This window comes from Gigantopelta aegis, chromosome 14, assembly GCF_016097555.1.
Source record: "Gigantopelta aegis isolate Gae_Host chromosome 14, Gae_host_genome, whole genome shotgun sequence".
In the NCBI taxonomy this organism is placed as follows: domain Eukaryota; kingdom Metazoa; phylum Mollusca; class Gastropoda; order Neomphalida; family Peltospiridae; genus Gigantopelta; species Gigantopelta aegis.
In genome coordinates, this window is record NC_054712.1 from 48477597 (window position 1) to 48499053 (window position 21457).

Below are 21457 nucleotides of genomic sequence, written 5' to 3' on the forward strand. Positions count from 1 at the left end.
GAATGTTTGCAAACTTTCATTTTAGCAGCATCAAGCTTGAAATTATATTTATTTTGGGGTGAAAGGGAAACCTAATGTCTGGCATTGTTGCACCAAGACGGGTATATCAACGGCTGTGGTATGAGCTATCTTGTCTGGGATGGTGCATATAAAAGATCCTTTACTACTAATGGAAAATGTAGATGTTTTTTGTTTTTTAACACTATACGTCAAAATTACCAAATGTTTGATACCCAACAGCCGATGATTAATATATCCAGCGGTGTCGTTAAAAAATCTAGCTATTCAACCTTTACTCTCGCGACTGAGTCTGTTAAATTAGTCCAGGTTGTCTCCCTTGCAAGAATCTTTGTTGTTTCCATGTCAACAAATGGCGTCGAGCAGGTGGTCATTGCATAGTTTTTTTGATAAAACAAGGGTTTTTTTTCGATGCTTCAAAATACAGATCACTATGGAATAAAAGAAATTGTATCAAATTTGTAAGTTACGTTGTAACTGTAGATTAATTATGTGGTGAAACCGTGACGAATTGGAAATATTCAATTCATCATTAGAACGTTGAATTGTTTGGACTCGATAAATTATTATACTATTTATAGTCTTCCTCACAGGCCCAGAGAACACGTTTTTTTCACACTATGGAAGTTACTAAAAGTTATTTATTTCAGAGCCGATTGATTTCTAAATTGCACACAAATAGTTATTTCCAAAACACTTTTAATACTTTTCTTCGTACGTCAAACCAAACTGAAATTATTTAGAAGAATAATTTTTGTAGGATGATGGAACTGTTACTACAGTTTTTAAAATCAGATGTAATTATATCATGGCATATATTACATTTAAAGAGAGAGAAAAAAAAAACCCCACCCCAAACCCTACCATTTTATTTCATTGACTTAGAGATTCATTCATTCCTTGTCCGGAGGGATTTAGTTAGTAGTTCTTACTACGTCCGGATCTTGTTATCCTGGCATCATATGTTTTTGATACGATAAGCAAAAAATTAAAATATAATAAAAACAATACTTCGTACATAGAATAATACTTTACCTTTCTCAAGTTACATTAGTTTATTGTAAAAAAAACCAGTGATAATTTCGCATGAATGCCAAGTTTTCCTCAGAAAACTAGCTGCTAAGTCGTACTGGTGTTTCTGCTATATTTTCACAAACGTATGTTTTCGATAGTTTCATTGGCCATCTATTTTTGTCCTTGTTATGGTAGTGCAATAATTTACATCAAAATCTTCTTTTGAAAATAAAATTATAAAATGTTTGTAACTCGTGAAATATATAGAATAATTTTCAGACCAGTAGACAGTGTTCACTAAAAACATATTTACATTAGATTTTCGTCATAGGTTAATGTCTAATCGTCTTGTTATACGTATCAACGACACCAAAATTCAGATTGTCACCTTAAGTATTTTGACGGCGATACAGAACTATATATTTTCAAAAAATCTAATTCCACCAAACCACCTTTATCTGTAGTAAATGTAAATGCACATGTAAACATGCCCCCCACTAGAATTACCGAAAAGAACTTTGCTGTGAATGACATAAGAGGTAACCCAACCAGCCTTCCATAAATTTTATTGCTCAGTGTAATGATCACGTGGTATATCGTCTAACTTTGACAGGTCGGATGTCAGTGTTGCAGACAATAACTTTGCAGGGATTTGTGATACCTGGATTCGCTATGTGAGGCATTTCATTAGTACCAAAATATTGCATTACGAAAAACTGATAACATGCACACTATTTATGGTAATATAATTAAAACATAAAGTTGGCAGCTTGACGAAGCATTTTCAATACTGAGAGAAAAAGACACTTTGTTCTTTATGTTCAGGCTGATAGTGACGTAATATCTCGCATAATCTCGCGATACATGCAGTAACAAACAAAGTATCGAAAACATGTCGATCGAAATTGTATGACTGTACAATACATACACTATATATAGCTGGTACTGGTTTTCAAACATGTTTCAACCGTTTCTCAACCGAAATAGTGCAACAAATGGACACACAAACCAAAAATGTATAACCTACCATACTCCCTAAATCCCGATTGAAGTACTTGCATCATTATTAACAAAAAAATCTTCCAACAACAACTTAAAAAATGTCCACACCATTTTAAATTTGCTACATAGAGGGAAGTAACTCTCTGTGCAAGTTGAAAAAAAGTATTGCCTTAATGTGCCCCGTGCACTAATTAATGCCCTATTGAACAACCAGTAGGGAATTAAGGCTAGCTTGTGTGTCCTCTAGCCACCACCACCTTCCCACCCCAATACTTATATGTTGTCAGGGGGAGGGGGGCTAGAGGATACCTCAGGTAAATCAAGTCAAGCTGAAGATCACTCTACATAAATGGTGCAAAGCGAGCAATCACATAAAGTTTCAAATAAAATTTATCAAACATTTCATTACACAGTAATTGGTTTGCATCTCACTCGTCATTCATGGCTATCACTGAACACCTAACAATTTGTGGGGAATATAAGAAAATCTTTCCCCACGGTTTAGAGTTAAACCGATTACTTAAGTAGCTGTTGGTTAAATAGTGTACTGAGGTGTCGTTGAACAAATATTCCTTGAATCTATGTAGATACGAGTGTTTTGACATTGTTCTTTCTTTTGAACAAACATGTTTTGAATATTTGTGGTTATATAAATATGAGTTTATTGACATTGTTCTTTCTTTTGATTTAAGGTAAAGTGAGATGGCGACAGGAGGCTGGGGTAAGCGAGCAGCTACCCGGATTGACAGGACTCAGTTTGAACATGACGAGTTGCTCAAATCGTTGGGCACACAGTTCAATGTGGATTTTACTGTGTATGAACAGTGGCAAAGACAAACCAAGGTTGTGAGACCATTTGTCAAACAAACATCAGTTAGCGAAGGTAAGCTGCATGGCCATTGTTTTATCAGTTTAAAAACCCCCAAATACATTGTATTACCTTCAAAAAGTAAGTTTTATAAAGCAAAGTGTTTAAAGTGTTAAGACTATCCACTTTCAGAAAAACACAACAAAGTTTAAAAAAAAAAAAAAACTAAGTTTGACATGAAAACAGGGATGTGATTTTTTAGCTTTTTATCTGATTTCAGCTTTTTTTTAGCATATAACAATTTTCACAAATAAGACTATTTGATCGGAAATGCTAAAATATTACCTTTATATAGATATCTATTTCAGCTTTTAAAAGATATTTTCAAAATTTATTTTAAAATAGATATCAGATCACTGTGTATAAAGCCTGGGAACATTTCGTTTTTAAAATCTTGATTAGCGATATTTCTTGTCAATTAAAACTTGATTACCAGCTACTGTTTAATGTTTTAAAATTGTGTAGAGATCTCTGAAACTTGCATAGCAAATCACAATGCGATACTGAAATTAATATTCTCTGAATGGTTAGAATTTTTATTTAAACACGCAGACCCTAGTTTCAACCCATAAAAATGGATACTAAGTTTGATTAAGTTACAAACCAGCAACACATTTGGATAATGTTAGAAGAGGAAGAAACAAAAGTCTGTGACATTGAAACTGTGAAATACCGTTAAACTTGGACTAAAACTCGACTCCATAACTGTTATTATCTCGGAGGCACATGCATTTTTAAAAAATATGAAAAATGCATTTTGTGGTATTATAAAAATCAGGATGACCAGAAACACTTCGGTTGTATGGAAATCAATAATCTAAACAATAAAATATAAGTAATGTTTGATTTCAGTGATCATAAACGGCTCTAATAGTGAAAAATATGCCTTAGTGTTTAAAAACTAGGGTCTGTCCCTTTAATATGTTATGTTTTATTTTGAGAAGGTACCTTTACTGTTGGACATGTCAAGACGACAGATTCACCCAAACAACTGACAACTCAGAAAGAGAAGAAGATCGCTGCCAAGTTGGAGGAGGATGAGAAGCGCCGACAGGAACGCATGAAGATATTGAAGGTTTAAAATGCACCACACTCTCCACAATTTTCTAAACATCAGCTTAAGGGCTGTCATTATTATTAATATTTTTTTTTTTACCAAGATACAAAGTGTACTGCTTTTCACTACTCCTGAAAAAGCATTACCAAAAATGTAGATTTTGTGTAGGGCTACTTTTATCAACAGTAGTTGCATGTACAGAGGGGGGTTTGGGGGCTGGACTTTCTTCAGCTCAGTGTAATTTGTTGGGTTGTTTGTTGTTGTTTTCCTGGAGGGAAGCATTATCCAACTCCTTAGAGACTGCTCACCACAGTCTAGAACCCATACTCCTACGTAATTTCCTGCACATGTGCCTGAACACGGGCATCGGAATAAGCATTGTGTCTGGTAACCCATTTACAGGTTACCACAAAATATAGCCTGGTAACCTATAGGTTACCACAACTATATGAAAGTTACAATTGAATTCCCGTTACTACTACTTTTAACGCTAAAACGCGGACGTTCTGAAATTGTATAGGTGCACGCGAACATTGGGGTGAGAAACTAAATCCAGAAGTACATTTATCTAGTGGGCACTGCTTAAACGCGGATTGCCAAAATTGCTTGCAATTGCACACGTGCACACGGACATCGGTGCGGAAGTAAATTCATCTAGTGGACGCTGCTTAAACGCGGAATGACTATAATTGCTTGCAATTGCATAAGTGCATGCGAACATCAATGCAATTCCTTACGAGAAAATGAAACGCGGAAGTCCGGAATGCATTGTCTGGTTTACGATCGGAAACGAAACTACCCTTACATTGAAATTTTTTTCAAGAACGAAACACCGTTCTTGACTTTTCTTACATGTGGTAACCACCCGGTAACCTGAACGACCGTTTTCGACTTATTTCGATGCCTGAGAACAGTCAGCATGGGGATATGAAGCTAGCACCTATCGGTCATAAACCTGATAATTTAACAGTTGGTGAATTAACACCAATAGAGTTTTCTTGTTAAAATAGTATGATGTTCAGCATTGTTGTCTTTATTGTTTTCATTATTTACAGGGCGGGATCTAGCTCAGTCAGTAGAGTGCTTGTCTGACATGTTTGGTCATAATATAGGATCAAATCCCTTTTAGTGGACCCACTGAATTATTCCTATCTCAACCAGTGTCCGATGATTGGCATATCAAAGACCATCATATTGCAGTCCCAACCCCTGCAATTAAAGAGACATTCCTGAGTTTGCTGCAATTTTTAAGACGTTATCGACTAACAGAGACTTTTTAATGATTGTAATTACATATCAAATATATTTTTCTGCATAAAATATTAGTGGCTGTATATTAAACGTGTTTCTGATCGTTCTGATATATGTACTAGGTTAAATGTTATTTTATTTCCTAAAATATATTTTTTCGTACGTACAGAATTATTTGAAGACAAAATCCAGTTTGGGCTTCTTACAAATATTTGCCGGCGTCGTGGTTAGGCCATCAGTCTACAGGCTGGTAGATACTGGGTTCGGATCTCAGTCAAGGCATAGGATTTTTAATCCAGATACCAACTCCAAACCCTGAGTGAGTGCTCCGCAAGGCTCATTGGGTAGGTGTAAACCACTTGCACCGACCAGTGATCCATAAATGGTTCAACAAAGGCCATGGTTTGTGCTATCCTGCCTGTGTGAAGCACAAATAAAAGATCCCTTGCTGCATGCCATAAAAGAGTAGCCTATGTGGCGACAGCGGGTTTCCTAAAAAAAAAAAAAAAAGTGTCGGAATAACCATATATTTGACATCCAATAGCCGATGATAAGATAAAAAATCAATGTGCTCTAGTGGCGTCGTTAAATAAAACAAACTTTACTTTCTTACAAATATTAAGACGACCAGAAACACATTGAATTAGATACTAATATTCTAAACAAGAAAATATATTTAATATGTATGTTTAATCGTAGAAATATTTTATTGGTCGGAAACATCTTACAATGCAGCAAACTCAGGAATGTCCCTTTAAGAACATGTCCAGGGTTTGCGGTCCTGTCTATGTGAAAGTGCATTATATAAAAGTTCCCATGCTGCTAATAGAAAATATTTTCCTCTGAAGACTATGAATCAGAATTATAAACTTTTTGACAACCAATAGCCAGTGATTAATTAATGTGCTAAAGTTGTGTGATTAAACAAAACACAATTTAACTTTCCCTATTTATAAAATTAATTACTATTATTGTTTTATCTATTTTGTAGTTAAGACTGAAGACAAGAAAACAAACACTAGATGAATATTTGAAAAGATTTCAAACGCTGTATCCTTTGAGAGCTGCTGGTTGATATTTTGTATATTGGATCATTGCATGGTTTATTCATTCATCCAAGTTATTACCGGGATATTGCATTCCACCATGTTACGTGAATATTGCACACACAAAAACAAATTTTTTGCCTTCATACAATATACATGTTTTGGGTTTTTTTGGGGGGGGAATGTTAAAATGGACCATAATAAAAAAAATTGTGATGCCAATAGTAAATTTGACCGAAGGGTATCAGAAGAAAGTTAAGATAATCAGCACCATTCCCCAAGGGCCGTCCTTTTGTGTTCCCAGTTTTGGAGTAAAAAAATTCCCAATATGAATGTATATTATTCCCATTTTTTATTATTCTATAAACAAAACGGTAACACTCTACAAACACCCCTTCCCTCCTCAATAATTGCTATATCATTTCTTAATGAAAAACATTTAATTTGAATTTATATAAGGTCATGTATAGTACTTTATGAGATGTTTTTTTGTAAAATGATGCTAAAATTTCCAGACAAAGCCATGGACATCAATTCAAGTCAAATTTGAAAAATCAGGGCTTCCAGAATTTTTATAAAATCCACTAACCATGGAATTAGTGATATAAATTTTTTCCTAGCCATGATTAAAAATTCACTAGCCCTACTTTACTTTAAGTTAATACAATTTTACTAAATGATAGTAATAATCAGATATTTATAACACTTAAAGAGGAAGATAGAGCTCAAAAACACTAACACTGGAGGGTAGGATGGCGGCAGGATATTCATATTTACAAAATAGACTTAAATGCAACATTTGACCAACAATAATTCACTAGCCATCGGGCATGGCAATAGTAGTTATTTACTAGCCCAACATTGAATATCACTAGCCATGGGAGTGGGGCTACGATAATCTAGAAGCCCTGCTACTAGACTTAGAGCTGATGGCTTAACAACTACACCACTAAATCTGGTATGTACATATTGTTAGCTGTTTGACATTTTTTATTTAATGTGTAGAAGCCAAATTCAGTATCATAAAAAAAATTAAATTAAAAATTAAATAATTCTTAAATATTACTTTTCTAACAAATTTATTATGAAACCGTAACCAAATTCAACTTTTTAATTTTTATTTGCTGAATAGCCATTTAAACCAAGGCTCAAGATTCATTTTGTTGGAGTAGAAAGCTAAATTTTGCTTTTCAAATTTTAATCTGTCATTAGTAATTGAAATTAGTCTCAAAATTAAGACTCCTTTACAAGACTTATAATGTAACTTTTTGTAATAACAATATCACAGAATGCTTGAGGTAAACGCAAATAAAAGCTTATGAATTTTATCATCACATTTTATCATAAAACATTCTTTTAACCATTCTTAAAAATGAAGAATTCTGAATATACCTAGAATACTCCCACAATAAGATGTCCTGGTCGGAGGAACTGGTTGAGGCCCAGGACAGGCATGCGCTACAACAGCTTGCTCTGAATGTGTACGTTAAACAATTTTCTATTCCATTCCAAAAGCTGCTTGTTAACTTGTTTATTAGGGGGAAAAATGTATCTTAAATGTCTCCACATAATATAGTTTATTTTCATGGCAATGTTTACACATTGGGAATTAATTTCCAGAGTGTTTTCTTTATATTACAAAGAACAAATCTTGTGTAGTAAATTAAGTGTTTCATGTAAAACGGTTCCTTGACTGTCTAAGTTTGGATGAGAACATTAAGCTGAAAGCATTTATAGATGGAGATGAAAAAAACACACATGATGGTGTGAAAAAAATGTTGAGAAGATATGAAAAATATCGGGTAAGTAATGTTTTTATTATCACTGATAATAAATAATATTGATCAAACTTGGGTTTTTGGGTTTTTTTTTTTAATGTTTCAAATCAAGAAATAATCTACAAAGCATGTTATTATTTTTTATTGATATTGGATGTAAATGGCAGTCATTGATTTACACAACTTATATACATGTATAGGGTTTCAGCTAGACGCCAAAAATTAATAGCAATCTGGCAAATTTTATCAGAAAAATCTGTAGTAAAATTCAAGTAATATTTAGCCAAACAGAATTATTTTTTAAATAGCTATAGACATACAAACAATACGCTTTTCGAATTAGTTTCTTGGCAAATTAGTTGATGACATATATTAATATTGTATATTACTGCATGTTATATGTATATTAATTATTTTTCAGATATTTGTAGAAATGGTTTACATTGCCACATTATTTATAACCAAATTCTGGACTATGGTCCATCGATGTCTTGTTTTATTACAGGGAGGTATGATAACTTTAAATACAAACTTCGTAAAAGAACTGGCTGAAGTGAAAACTGATTTTGCGGAAACTAAGAAAAGACTTAAAACCGATATCACAGGTAAATATTTTTATTCAATTTGTATTTGTTTATTTATGTCATATTTTATAGATTCACGGATTCATTCATTCATTCATTTATTCATCCATTAATTCATCCTAGCTGGTAGAGTGCTAAATTCATGCAATAACAGATGGACGGATGGACAGACAGGCAGATAGATATGTTTAATGACACCAGATAATGAAAAGTGTAATTAAAGAGGTCAGATGCTATGTTTCACAGGAGTTAAAAAAATGTTTTTTTTAATAGTACTGTATTGAAGATTAATTAATCTTATTACTCCAGTGAGCACTCATAACCAGATAAATAAAAATCATAATTTCTCACTGAAAATGTTATAGTAACTTGTTTATTATCTTTTTTCTTTGTTTTTGGTTTTTGGTTTCAGTTTTAGAGAAGCGCATTTCAGAAGTTGACGTCAAACTTCAGGCCCAGCATGATGAATTGAAAGTTTTGTTGAGTTACAAAGTAAGACACACATCACAGAATTATGTAGGCTCTTCCTGAAATGACTGTGGGCTGAGGGTGGTATCCATTTTCCATTGGTACCCATGGACCAAATTCACTAAACTCTCGCAACTTTGTAATCTCTAAAATAATCTTTGAACATGACTGCAAACACATTTAATATACAGACACTGATATTCTAAACAAGATAATTAACTAAAAATGTAATTGTAGTCACCAAAAAGGCCCTGTTAGACGGAAGCATCTTACAATAGCTCAAAGCTCAGGACAATTTTTTTTAAATTAAACATTAATTAAAAATTGAAGAATTTCTTTTTAATTAAAATTGGAACTTAAGTTATTAGTATTTATTAATTAACATACAAAATTTCAGTAATAGAATGTGAAATTATTGTATTTAAAAAAGCTGGGACCTAATTCACAAAGCTCTCATGGGCTTTACTAGACAACAAAGCATCCTCTTTGCAAGTCTTTTTGCAATTTGCTAAACATTTCACTTTTGGTTAAAAATTGTTATTGTACTACTTTTCTTATTGATATATTTTGATAAAACTAATTCTGTTTTTATTTTGTTTTCAGGACAAGGAGTATCCAGTAAAAGCGATAAAGATATCAAATCTTCAGAAGGAGATCGAAAACCTCCGCGTATCAAACAGGGTAATTACATTGAGTGGTTACTATAGAAATGTAGTTTTTCACAATCAAATGTCACAGATATATGAGATGTTTTCTTCGAGAGATAGAAAACCTCCACGTATCAAACAGGGTAATTACATTGAGTAGTAACTATAGAAACAGGTTTTTCTTCAGAAGATAGAAAACCTTTGCACATCAAATAGGGTCATTACATTGAATGGTAACTATAGAAATATAGTTTTTTTACAATCAAATGTCACAGATCTACTCGAGATATTTTCTTTAGAAGGAGATCGAAAAACTCTGCGTATCAAACAGGGTAATTAATATTACATGAAGTGGTTACTATAGAAATATAGGTTTTCACAATCAAATGTCACAAATACATGAGATATTTTCATCAGAAGCAGATCGAAAACCTCTGCATATCAAACAAGGTAATTACATTGAGTGGTAATGACTAGAAATGTGTTTTTTCACAATTGAACATCACAGATGTACAAGAGATATTTTCATGCAGTCTAAAATTATTATATCTTGAGGTTAGTTGAAGAGTTAAAAATGTATATGTCTTGACAAGAGTACATTTCTTGACAAACAGCAGCAAGGGATCTTTTATAAGCACTTTCCCACAGACAGGATAGCACATAGAAGAGCATAATGCTGGGTTCATTTGATGCTCGTGAATATTGTAAATTCACAAGTTTCAAATTGTAAACATTACATGTACATGTACTTCACCAAGTGGAAAGCATTCAGGCAATTCATAGACAAGATAGAAAGATGTCTAGGTCTGGTTGGCTGTCTCATCATTTGAATGTTAGCTGTCTATTTCCGCCATTCTTTCCACTAGTTGTGAAGATTGAGACAGAAAATCCTACCCCAGTTGACAAGTTGTGTTCACAGGTTATTTTGCCAAATAAACGCTCTTCACAACTTGTGAAATATAGTATTGACGACTTCCAACGAACACAGTATTAATACAGTTTGAATTTAGTACATTAGCCGGGTGGGATTTAGCTCAGTCGGTTGAGTGCTCGCTTGAGGTGCTTACGTCACAGGATCGAACCACCTTGGTGAATACATTCAACTGATTGGGGTTTTTCTCATTCCAACCAGTGTATCACAACTGGTCAAAGGCCATATGATATGTGCTTTCCTGTGTGCACGAAAGTGTAGCTGGTTTCCTCTGATGACTATGTATGAGAATTACTAAATGTTTGACATCTAATAGCCGATGATTACTTAATCAATGTGCACTAGGGGTTTCATTAAACAAAACAAACTTTAACTTTTTAGTACATTAACTTTTAATGAAATTCAGTATCTTGTATCTTTAATTTAATGCTAATGCAGTGTTTGTTTTTAGTGAACATGGTTTTTAATGTTTGTTCTCTGTAGGAAGAGATGGAAGAACTGGAACATATAATTAATACAGAAGTTACGAAGCATGAGAAATCAAGAATACAGCTCACAAATAAAATTACAAGAAACGTAACAGAGGTAACTTTGTGTTTTTTGTTTTGTGATTAACAAGCATAAAAACTTGAGCGTGAAAACTCAAAGTATAAGAATGGAATGGAGATCATTTGGGCAGGTATTATGTGCGTGTGTGGGGGGGGGGGGGGGGGGGGGGGGGGGTGCTGTATTAAAGAATATAGTAACTAGAGGGGGTTTTTTTGGGTGGAGAGGGTTGGGTTTCAGTTTTGTTTAATCCCACTTCCCCCTTTCTTTTATCTCCTTTGAATTCCATCTCGTTTCTTCCCAATCTGCCAGCTCCTCCTAGCTTTCAACTTCTTTTGCTGTCCACCTCCACATCCTAGTCCTTGTCTGTCCAATCATGACAGGTGCTTGTCTACTGTAGCCATCAGTGCAAAACCTACCAGTGTTAAATGTGTTGTATTGTGAATAGCAAGAACAAGTGGTTAATAATTCAGATACTAATGTTAGGATTACAAAAGAGTGGCATGTTGTATGTTCAGAATAAATCAAGGATATTTGATTTTGATTAATGAATAAATATTGAATGCAACATTCCTGCCATGCTGCAAACACAAGTGAGACATTACCAATGATTTCTCCAAATGAATTGGGCAAGATTCCCAGATTTTCACTGGACGTTAAATCTGGAACGTGCCACAATTGATTTGTCCATTTTAGACCATGCCAGTGATTTTATGGGTTATTAATCAAATAACTTGAATTTCTCAACTTTTATTCTTCTTGCTTATCAGGGTCTAGTTTGGATATATCCGATATCTATATCCTGGCATCAACATGTAATGGCAGTGTAGTGTCATATTTGGGCCACGTTCAACCAGACCAAGCAGAACGACGTCCGCTAGTCGCTTCACAGTAAACCAGATGGCCATGTCGGGAACCAATAAAATAGTTAGCGAATGTTAGCTGGCTTTTTCTTTGTCACTCCGTACTATCACCACAGATATTACTCTATTCCTATTAACCTGCATTAAGTTGGAATATCACCTTAGTACACTGAAAGTCCTCAAAATTGGACCATCTGTAAACTGGAATTCCTTCAAGATCGGACGTTTTTCACGGTCCCTTTTTAAACATCAGTACAGAAAAGAACCTCTATTGGTCTCGTGAGTGCCCGGTTTATAGAGGTTTCACTGTACATATTTCAAACAGTAGTAATTATCATCAAGGTTTTTGCCAGAGGGTAAAACGGGTATGGCGCCATACCCAAATTTTTATTTTTTTAAGTTAACATTTTGACAAAATTAATTACTTTATCATTATTGTATGATTTTCTTAACCCTAACCCTAAATGTAACCCATTTTTTTTGTGGGAGAGGACCCCCATGCTCCCTGTTCGAATGTAGTTGCATTCAATTCCATAGCGCCATGCCCAAAAATTTCTTTCTGGCAGAAACACTGATCACAGAGGTTAGCAAGCCTGAGATGGTGAGAGTGCCTCATTGTCGATGGACTATGAATCATAAAACTATTTGACGTGTCATGTTACATAGGCTGAGGAGGATGAGTCGCGAAGAGTAAGTTGCACAGATTTTAACGATGAGGGGGAGTGTTGTGTCTCACTGGAAAGGGCAAGTCATATCATAGAGGTAACCTTCAGTTGTGTTCAGTTGTGTTTGCATTAAGTTGTATTGTTGTTATTTTACAGGTATTGTTTTACTCTGCATGACGTCGTGTTCTTTTTGCATTATGTTGCGTTGTTGTATTACGAATTATATGATGTTGCTTTATTTTCCATTATGTTGAATTATTTTACTTCTTTTGTTTATCTGTTTGCTTTTTTTAATGTAAATCATATTATATAAAATAGTTATATTATGTTAAATTGTTTTATTTGCTTTGTTTATTTTCATTATTTTACCTTTTGTTGCACTGTATTGCTATTTTACATTATTTTGTATTATTTTATATATGTTATTTTGCATCATGTTTTATTGTGCATGTTCCTACACATTCCTTTTACCAACAGCTGTGTCATAAAATAGTCCCGTCCAAGACTATACAACTAATGCGGATGTCATGTTGAACATTCCATTTACCAACAGCTGTGTCATAAAATAGTCCCGTCCAAGACTATACAACTAATGCGGAGGTCATGTTGAACATTCCTTTGGGTTTTTTTTAATGTCTGGCTGTCTGTCTGTCTGTATGTCTATCCATCTACATGTATCTGTATATCTATCTATCTATTGATCCATTCACCCATCCATTTATATACATGTATAAATACCCCAGTATATATCTATTGATCCATCCATCTTTTCATCCATCTGTCCATCCATCTATATATATATATAAATTTAACTTTGATGAATGGTTTTACAAAGAGCGCTCATCTTGTCAGGAGCAGTAACATGACTATGCATGAGCGCTGTTTAGAATGAATTTACAAGTGAAGGACTTCGAGTATTCCACCAAGAATATCCCGCTGGCAAGCAAAACTACATTCCTCCAAAGACTGATTGAAAAAACTGAATCACTTATACAACGAATGCGTTGGAAGGCTTATTTCTACCTCAACCCAAACACTGACACGGCAACCAAGGAAACATACGGCTTTAAATCTAAACGATCACTTCCGCATATGAAAGAACTGCGGGAATTTGAGGACTGTATGCTAGATATAATACAGCACATTGAATTTAAAACCAACCACTACCCCAACAACCTTCAAAGTAAACTTAGCAAAGACCTTAAAGATATACGAGAAGACAAGCACGTGTTTGTAAAAGCAGACAAACAAGCAACTTCTACAAAACCGAACCAAGAGACTACATTGACCTCATAAACAAAAACGTAACAAAATCCTACAAAAAAACTAACCACAGTACCGCAAACATGACAACCTCAACAGACAAGGAAATTGCAAAAAAACTGGAACTCGATAATAGAATTGAGTATCAGCAAATAAAGATTCATTCATAACACTGAAAGACCATAAACCGGAGTTCAACAACAAGTCGACATGCAGACTAATCAACCCAAGCAAATCAGAAATTGGCATTATCAGCAAGCATATTTTAGACAGGATAAACATACAGATTATCAAGGCAACCAAAGTGAACCTGTGGAGAAACACAAGCAGCGCCATAGAATGGTTCAAAAATATCCCAGAAAAACATAAACACGCATTTATCACCTTTGATGTGTGTAACTTCTACCCATCGATATCAGAAGATCTCCTAAGAAAAGCACTCGACTATGCATCAACATTCACTAATATTACACAACAGGACCAAGAAATTATTATCCACACAAAAAGATCACTCCTGTACCACAAAGACTCACCATGGATAAAGAAAGACACAAACAACATGTTTGATGTGACAATGGGTTCATATGACGGAGCAGAAACCTGTGAGCTAATAGGTACATACATGCTGTCGCTAATTGCATCAAAATTCAAAGATGAAATAGGACTATATCGCGACGACGGTATTGCAGTATGTAAAGCCACCCCAAAAGAAATTGAAAAAACAAAACAAGAAGTCAACAAAGTATTTCAATCAAACGGCCTAAAAATCACAATAGAAGCAAACAAGAAAATCGTAAACTTCTTAGACGTAACCTTCGACCTCACAAATGGGCACTTTAAACCATACATGAAACCCAACAACAAATTATTATACATCCACCATCAAAGTAACCATCCTCCGACAATACTAAGAAACATCCCAGCAAACATCAACAAGAGACTAACAAGCATCTCATCTAGTGAAAAAATATTTAAGGAAGCCATAGCCCCCTACCAAAAAGCAATCACAGAAAGTGAATACGATTACAAACTTACATACAACCCGCAACCAAATCAACCTTCAAGACGAAAGAACCGAAAAAGAAACATCACATGGTACAATCCTCCATGGGACTCTAACGTCAAAAGCAACATCGGGAAAAAGTTTTTAAACACAATCGACAAATGCTTCACCAAGAACCACCCATTACACAAGATCTTTAACAAGCATACACTCAAACTTAGCTACTCATGCATGCCAAACATAAAAAACACCATCTCATCTCACAACAAGAAAATACTCTCTGATGCAACGACACCAGCACAGCAACCAAAAAAAGAGTGCAACTGTAGAAAGACACCTGAATGCCCACTCAACAGAAAATGCCTCCAATACAACGTGGTGTACCAAGCAACAGTGACAACAAAATCAAACACAGAATCATACGTAGGGCTAGCAACTAATTTCAAAGAACGATACAGAAACCACACGGCATCCTTCCAACATGAAAACAAAAGAAATGAAACAGAGCTGTCAAAACACGTATGGAACCTGAAGGACAATAACAAATCCTTCCACATAAAGTGGAAGGTACTCAAAAAATGCCAACCCTACAGTAACATAAATAAGAAATGTGACCTATGCCTTTACGAAAAGTTTATCATAATATGTCAGAAACACCTGTGCAGCCTGAACAAACGCAATGAATTAGCAAGTCCATGCCACCACTGAAATAAATTCGTTCTCAAAAACATCAGTAACACCGATGTCACCTAACTGAATTCTCAAAACTTTCTTGGTGACGCGATATAGTTCTCGAGAATTTCGTCATACATCAACTGATGTTGTGACGTCATCAGTCGTAAACGTTTTTAACAGTATTCGTTAATATTGCCTGAAGAGTGTGGTCATTATTTGACCATACGAAACAGAGCTGTAGCAATAAAACGATGAAGAACTACTGAAGTCTGGAATTATTTAATATATATATATATATATATACTCTTCAAAAGAAGAAACGCAAAATCACATTGTCGTAACATTTGGAGAATTGATTTAATTATTGAATGGTGAGTCCGATAATTACCAAATGTTGCAGGATTGTTCACATTTCACTCTAGTCCATTGTGAGTAAGTGATAGGACACACCACCAAGGTCAAGGTCATCTGGAGTCAATACCGGGTGTGGCCTCCGCGTGTGTTGACAACTGCCTGGCACCGCCTGCCCATTGAAGCAACCAGAGTACGGATGACGTCCCGGGTGATGGTGGCCCACTCGGCCTGCAAGGCTGCTGCCAGCTCGGGCAGGGTCTGGGGCTGTGGTTGTCGCTGTCGGAGGCGTCGGTCCAACTCGTCCCATAGATTCTCAATTGGGTTCAAATCCGGTGATATCGATGGCCAAGGAAGGACATTAATGTTGTTGTTCTGTAGGAAAGCCGTTGTGAGACGTGCTGTGTGAGGCCTGGCGTTGTCATGTTGGAACACTGCGTTGGCGTTGGCCATAACTGGAACGATGTGTGGCCGGAGGATCTGGTCAATGTAGCCCTGTGCATTCAGGTTGCCCTGCACGTGGACCAGGTCAGTTCTGCCAGTGTGTGAGATGGCTGCCCACACCATGACACTACCCCCACCGAATCTGTCCACTTCCTGCACGCAGTTTGCCGCATAACGTTCACCACGACGCCTATACACGCGACATCTTCCATCATGACGTCGGAGCAGAAATCGGGACTCGTCACTGAACCACACCTGTCTCCATCGCAGTTGAGGCCATTGTCGATGAATCTGGCACCACTGCAGTCGGAGTCGACGGTGTTGTGGTGTTAAGATGACACCTCGAACTGGACGTCTGGCACGAATTCCTACCTCACGTAGGCGGTTCCGTACGGTCTGGTCGGATATCCTGCGCAAACCTGGTATTGCTGCGGCTGTGGAGGTGGCAGTAGTCAATCGTTCCCGAAGGTGGCGTACCCGGATGTAGCGGTCCTGCCCGGGGGTAGTGACCCGTGGTCGACCGGATCTAGGGAGGTCACGTGTTGATCCATGTTGCTGGTAACGGTCCCACAGTCTGGAGATGGTGCTTGGGGACACATGGAATGCCCTGGCAACGGCCGTTCTGGATTCGCCTGCGTCTAGTCGGCCGATGGCATTGTTTCTCTGCGGTTCACTGAGACGTGGCATGTCCTGGATTGTCAACTGTCGGCCAGATACAGAGGCCAGGCAAGCGAACACCCTGCACTTTTATACTGTCGGTGTTCATGTTGCACGTGCAGACAACGCACGTGCAGTGGTGACATGGTTTGCACGTGGCTGCGTTTTTGCGAATATTCACATTTTGGAACTTTATTGTACAGTAGCTGCGTTTTATCGAATGTAACCGTGGGAATGTGTTTGGGACATGCAATGACCTTATATTCACAAAGCATGAACCGGTAGGAAACATAAAATCGGAGTTATAACCCATTTGTACCCTTTTGCGTTTCTTTTTTTGAAGAGTATATATATATATATAGTGACAGTTGCTTTTTCATTTGAAAATAGATTGCATAACATTTTAGAATTGCAGAGCAATCTCTAAAACATATGTTGCAAATTGTGACAATATGGAGGAAAATGTTCCAAAACATGACATACTACAAGCAAATACAAAAATATGTTATATAATATGTCTTTCTTTTTCTTTCACAGACTGCAGTTGATATGATGCATCCGAGTTTAAAGGAAATGGCCTTACAAAACATGGTGATGACAAAGGTGAGTGTTATTAGACGTGTAGGTCTTTGTTGTAACAAGCTTTAGGGTGTAAAATGAATGAATGTTTAATGACACCCCAGCACGAAAAATACATCAGCTATTGGGTGTCAAACTATGGTCATGCAAACAAATAAGGTGATGATCAACATCAATATAATAATTCAAGATTTAAATAAAAACAGTGTAAAGAACTGTGCAAAAATACAAATATCACAGATAGATACTGACTTTAACTCAAAATTTCAATTTGTGCTGTATTGGCCATTCTCAAAGAGAATGTTACACCCCTGCACCACAGTGAGGTTACAGCACGCGCAGGGGTGTCTGCCTAGTACTGTTGATGCCTAGCTCAGTTGAAGTTAATTAGGGATATTCACACAATAATATATATATATATATTATTATTATTATTATTATTATTGAAACGGAAAACCAAAATTGGCAGTTTCCTTCCATTGAACTCATTTACGGGGCAAAAATGTCATACTTATAAAATACCTATGCTAATGAAGTACATAAAACAGTCTTCAATTGCAGTTGTTAATTTGGTTACAGGTACACGTTTTATTGTCTTATTTTTATATGTCACCTATATGTCACAAATGATCATACAATATTAGTGTATCGCACCCAATATTCACAACTGATTATTAAACAGTGAACAAAGTGGACCAGTTAAAATATCAAATTGTAGCATAACGATTGCCAAGTGTGGAACTTAGTGTCATTGCTGACGATTTCATGCTCATTGCAGGAAATAGAATTTCATTTGAAAGAGCAGGAAGAAGTGGAAAGTGCTAATAAGGTTTTGGAAGATAGTATCAAGGAACTTCTACGAGATCCAAAGACTAACACCAGACTTCAAATGTTTCCCGAATTCTTTCCTACTCGAGAAAAGTAAGTTATTTTATTCTGCAAATAAAGAAAGTGATTTTTACTAGTCTTTTTACAGTTTAATTAAATATTCTAATAAGACATGTGTGATAAAAATTTAAAGACATACAAGTGGCTGCTCATAGGTAATGCCACTGCTATACCATCCAATGAAAAAAAAAAAGAAGCACAGTCAAAATTGATTGCTTTGTGACATACAAGTTAACCTTAATTTGTTTTCTATGTGACATACAAGTTAAGCTTAATTTTATTTTTTATGTGACATACAAGTTAAGCTTAATATTTTTTTTTATGTGACATACAAGTTAAGCTTAATTTTTGTTTCTATGTGACATACAAGTTAACCTTAATTTTTTTATCTTTGTGACATACAAGTCAACCTTAATTTGTTTTTTCTATGTGACATACAAAGCAACCTTAATTTGTTTTATCTTTGTGACATACAAGTTAACCGTAATTTTTTTATCTTTGTGACATACAAGTTAACCGTAATTTTTTTTATCTTTGTAACATACAAGTTAACCTTAAAAAAAAATTCTATGTGACATACAAGTTAACTTTATTTTTTTTTATCTTTGTGACATACAAGTTAACCTTAATTTTTTTATCTTTGTGACATACAAGTTAACCTTAATTTTTTTATCTTTGTGACATACAAGTTAACCGTAATTTTTTTATCTTTGTGACATACAAGTTAACCGTAATTTTTTTTATCTTTGTAACATACAAGTTAACCTTAAAAAAAAATTCTATGTGACATACAAGTTAACTTTATTTTTTTTTATCTTTGTGACATACAAGTTAACCTTAATTTTTTTATCTTTGTGACATACAAGTTAACCTTAATTTTTTTATCTTTGTGACATACAAGTTAACCTTAATTTTTTTATCTTTGTGACATACAAGTTAACCTTAATTTTTTTATCTTTGTGACATACAAGTTAACCTTAATTTTTTTATCTTTGTGACATACAAGTTAGCCTTAAATTTGTTTTATCTTTGTGACATACAAAGTAACCTTAATTTGTTTTATCTTTGTGACATACAAGTTAACCGTAATTTTTAATTTTTGTATCTGTGATGCATAAATTAATTACCGAGGATATATAAGAAATAGAATACTACATTCATTACCGTCGGATATCATTTATATCACAACTCGTTTAAAAATGTATCCAAGTGGCTTTCTCTCGCTAGATACAATTTAAAACAACTTGTAACATAAATGGTATCTAATGGCCACACATGTAGTCTTTTCTATTTCAATAATCTGAAAACTGATAAATGATGTGAATTGTTTTTATTTCAGATGTACTCCAGACATGGACGTAGTACTGGATATCCCACACATGTAGTCTTCTCTATTTCAATAATCTGAAAACTGATAAATGATGTGAATTGTTTTTATTTCAGATGTACTCCAGACATGGACGTAGTACTGGATATCCCACACATGTAGTCTTCTCTATTTCAATAATCTGAAAACTGATAAATGATGTGAATTGTTTTTGTTTCAGATGTACTCCAGATATGGACGTAGTACTGGATATCCCACACATGTAGTCTTCTCTATTTCAATAATCTGAAAACTGATAAATGATGTGAATTGTTTTTGTTTCAGATGTACTCCAGATATGGACGTAGTACTGGATATCCCACACATGTAGTCTTCTCTATTTCAATAATCTGAAAACTGATAAATGATGTGAATTGTTTTTATTTCAGATGTACTCCAGATATGGACGTAGTACTGGATATCCCACACATGTAGTCTTCTCTATTTCAATAATCTGAAAACTGATAAATGATGTGAATTGTTTTTGTTTCAGATGTACTCCAGATATGGACGTAGTACTGGATATCCCAACAAAGGAATGGCTGCCAATCTGAACGTTCGACTCTTTAGTTCACTGGAGTCAAGCGAAACCTTCTGAAGATTTCACAGTATGTTCAGGTGGAAAAACAGACAACTTGTTCATGCAATTTGTTTCAAGGCAATGATGGTGTTTATCACATACATGAAGAAAAAAAAAGAGAGAGTATTTTTGCTGTCTTTCTGGAATATTATTACTACCGGTATTTGAGAAATATGGGTTACTATGTACTCCACCGAAATATGAAATGTGTATATTGTATGTTGACAGTTATTAGTATTCAAAGAATACTGGTTACCCTATCTGTGATTTGTGCACAATCTGTCTGGAATATTAAATAACTATTCTAAAAATATTAGTTACCATGAATATAACAGAAGTGTTATTTGTGAATTCTCCATTTTGAATGTTTTTGGTATTGTTTAGAGAGTAAGTGAGACTTTGTGACAGTCTATGATGTTTTTTTGTTTGTTAATTATTCAAAAAATATTAGTTACAATGAAGGTAACAGAAGTGTAATTTGTGAATTCTCTGTTTTGAATGTTATTATTGTTGTTTAGTGAGTAAATGAGATCGTGTGATTTGTGCAGTCTGTGATATTTTTTGCAGGGCTTGAACTTTAGAATTTGTTTCCCATGGCAATTTTTAAAAGGGTGAAACAGTCTAATGATGGCAATTTTGAGCCTGCCTATGGCAATTTTTTTTTTAAAGACATTTGCAGAAAATAAACCTGACTGAAAGGCTATCTTGTTATATGTAGACATCTTTTAAATGTGCAAATGTTAAATATTGGCAGATAATGTACACCAGGTATATACATTTCGCCATTGTTGAGGAGCTTTACTGACGGCACAAAGTGCCATCGGTGATGCTCTTTATCTGACAATTTATATCTCAATGACGCCAATTGCCGTTTGGTGCCGCCGTTAAGTTCGAGCCCTGTTTTTTTTGTTAG

At 35.1% G+C, this 21457-nt stretch overlaps 1 protein-coding gene across 4 annotated transcripts; it reads left to right on the forward strand.

Moving 5' to 3' along the window:
- The first annotated feature begins 345 nt into the window (after positions 1-345).
- On the forward strand, positions 346-21260 carry LOC121388792 (uncharacterized protein C20orf96-like). Of its 4 annotated transcripts, none has more exons than XM_041520292.1 (13): positions 346-479; positions 2727-2917; positions 3847-3977; positions 6202-6260; positions 7959-8058; positions 8540-8639; positions 9031-9110; positions 9690-9767; positions 11148-11249; positions 12740-12835; positions 17669-17734; positions 18489-18631; positions 20146-20206. In XM_041520292.1, exons 2-13 carry the CDS (start codon positions 2737-2739, stop codon positions 20189-20191), a joined length of 1182 nt encoding a protein of 393 aa, XP_041376226.1. In that variant the 5' UTR covers positions 346-479; positions 2727-2736; the 3' UTR covers positions 20192-20206. The 4 variants fall into 4 exon arrangements, with proteins under 4 accessions (XP_041376226.1, XP_041376227.1, XP_041376228.1 ...); XM_041520293.1 differs by lacking the exon at positions 20146-20206 and adding an exon at positions 19938-19998; XM_041520291.1 differs by lacking the exon at positions 20146-20206 and adding an exon at positions 20458-21260 and having other exon boundaries at positions 347-479.
- The last annotated feature ends 197 nt before the right edge of the window (positions 21261-21457 follow it).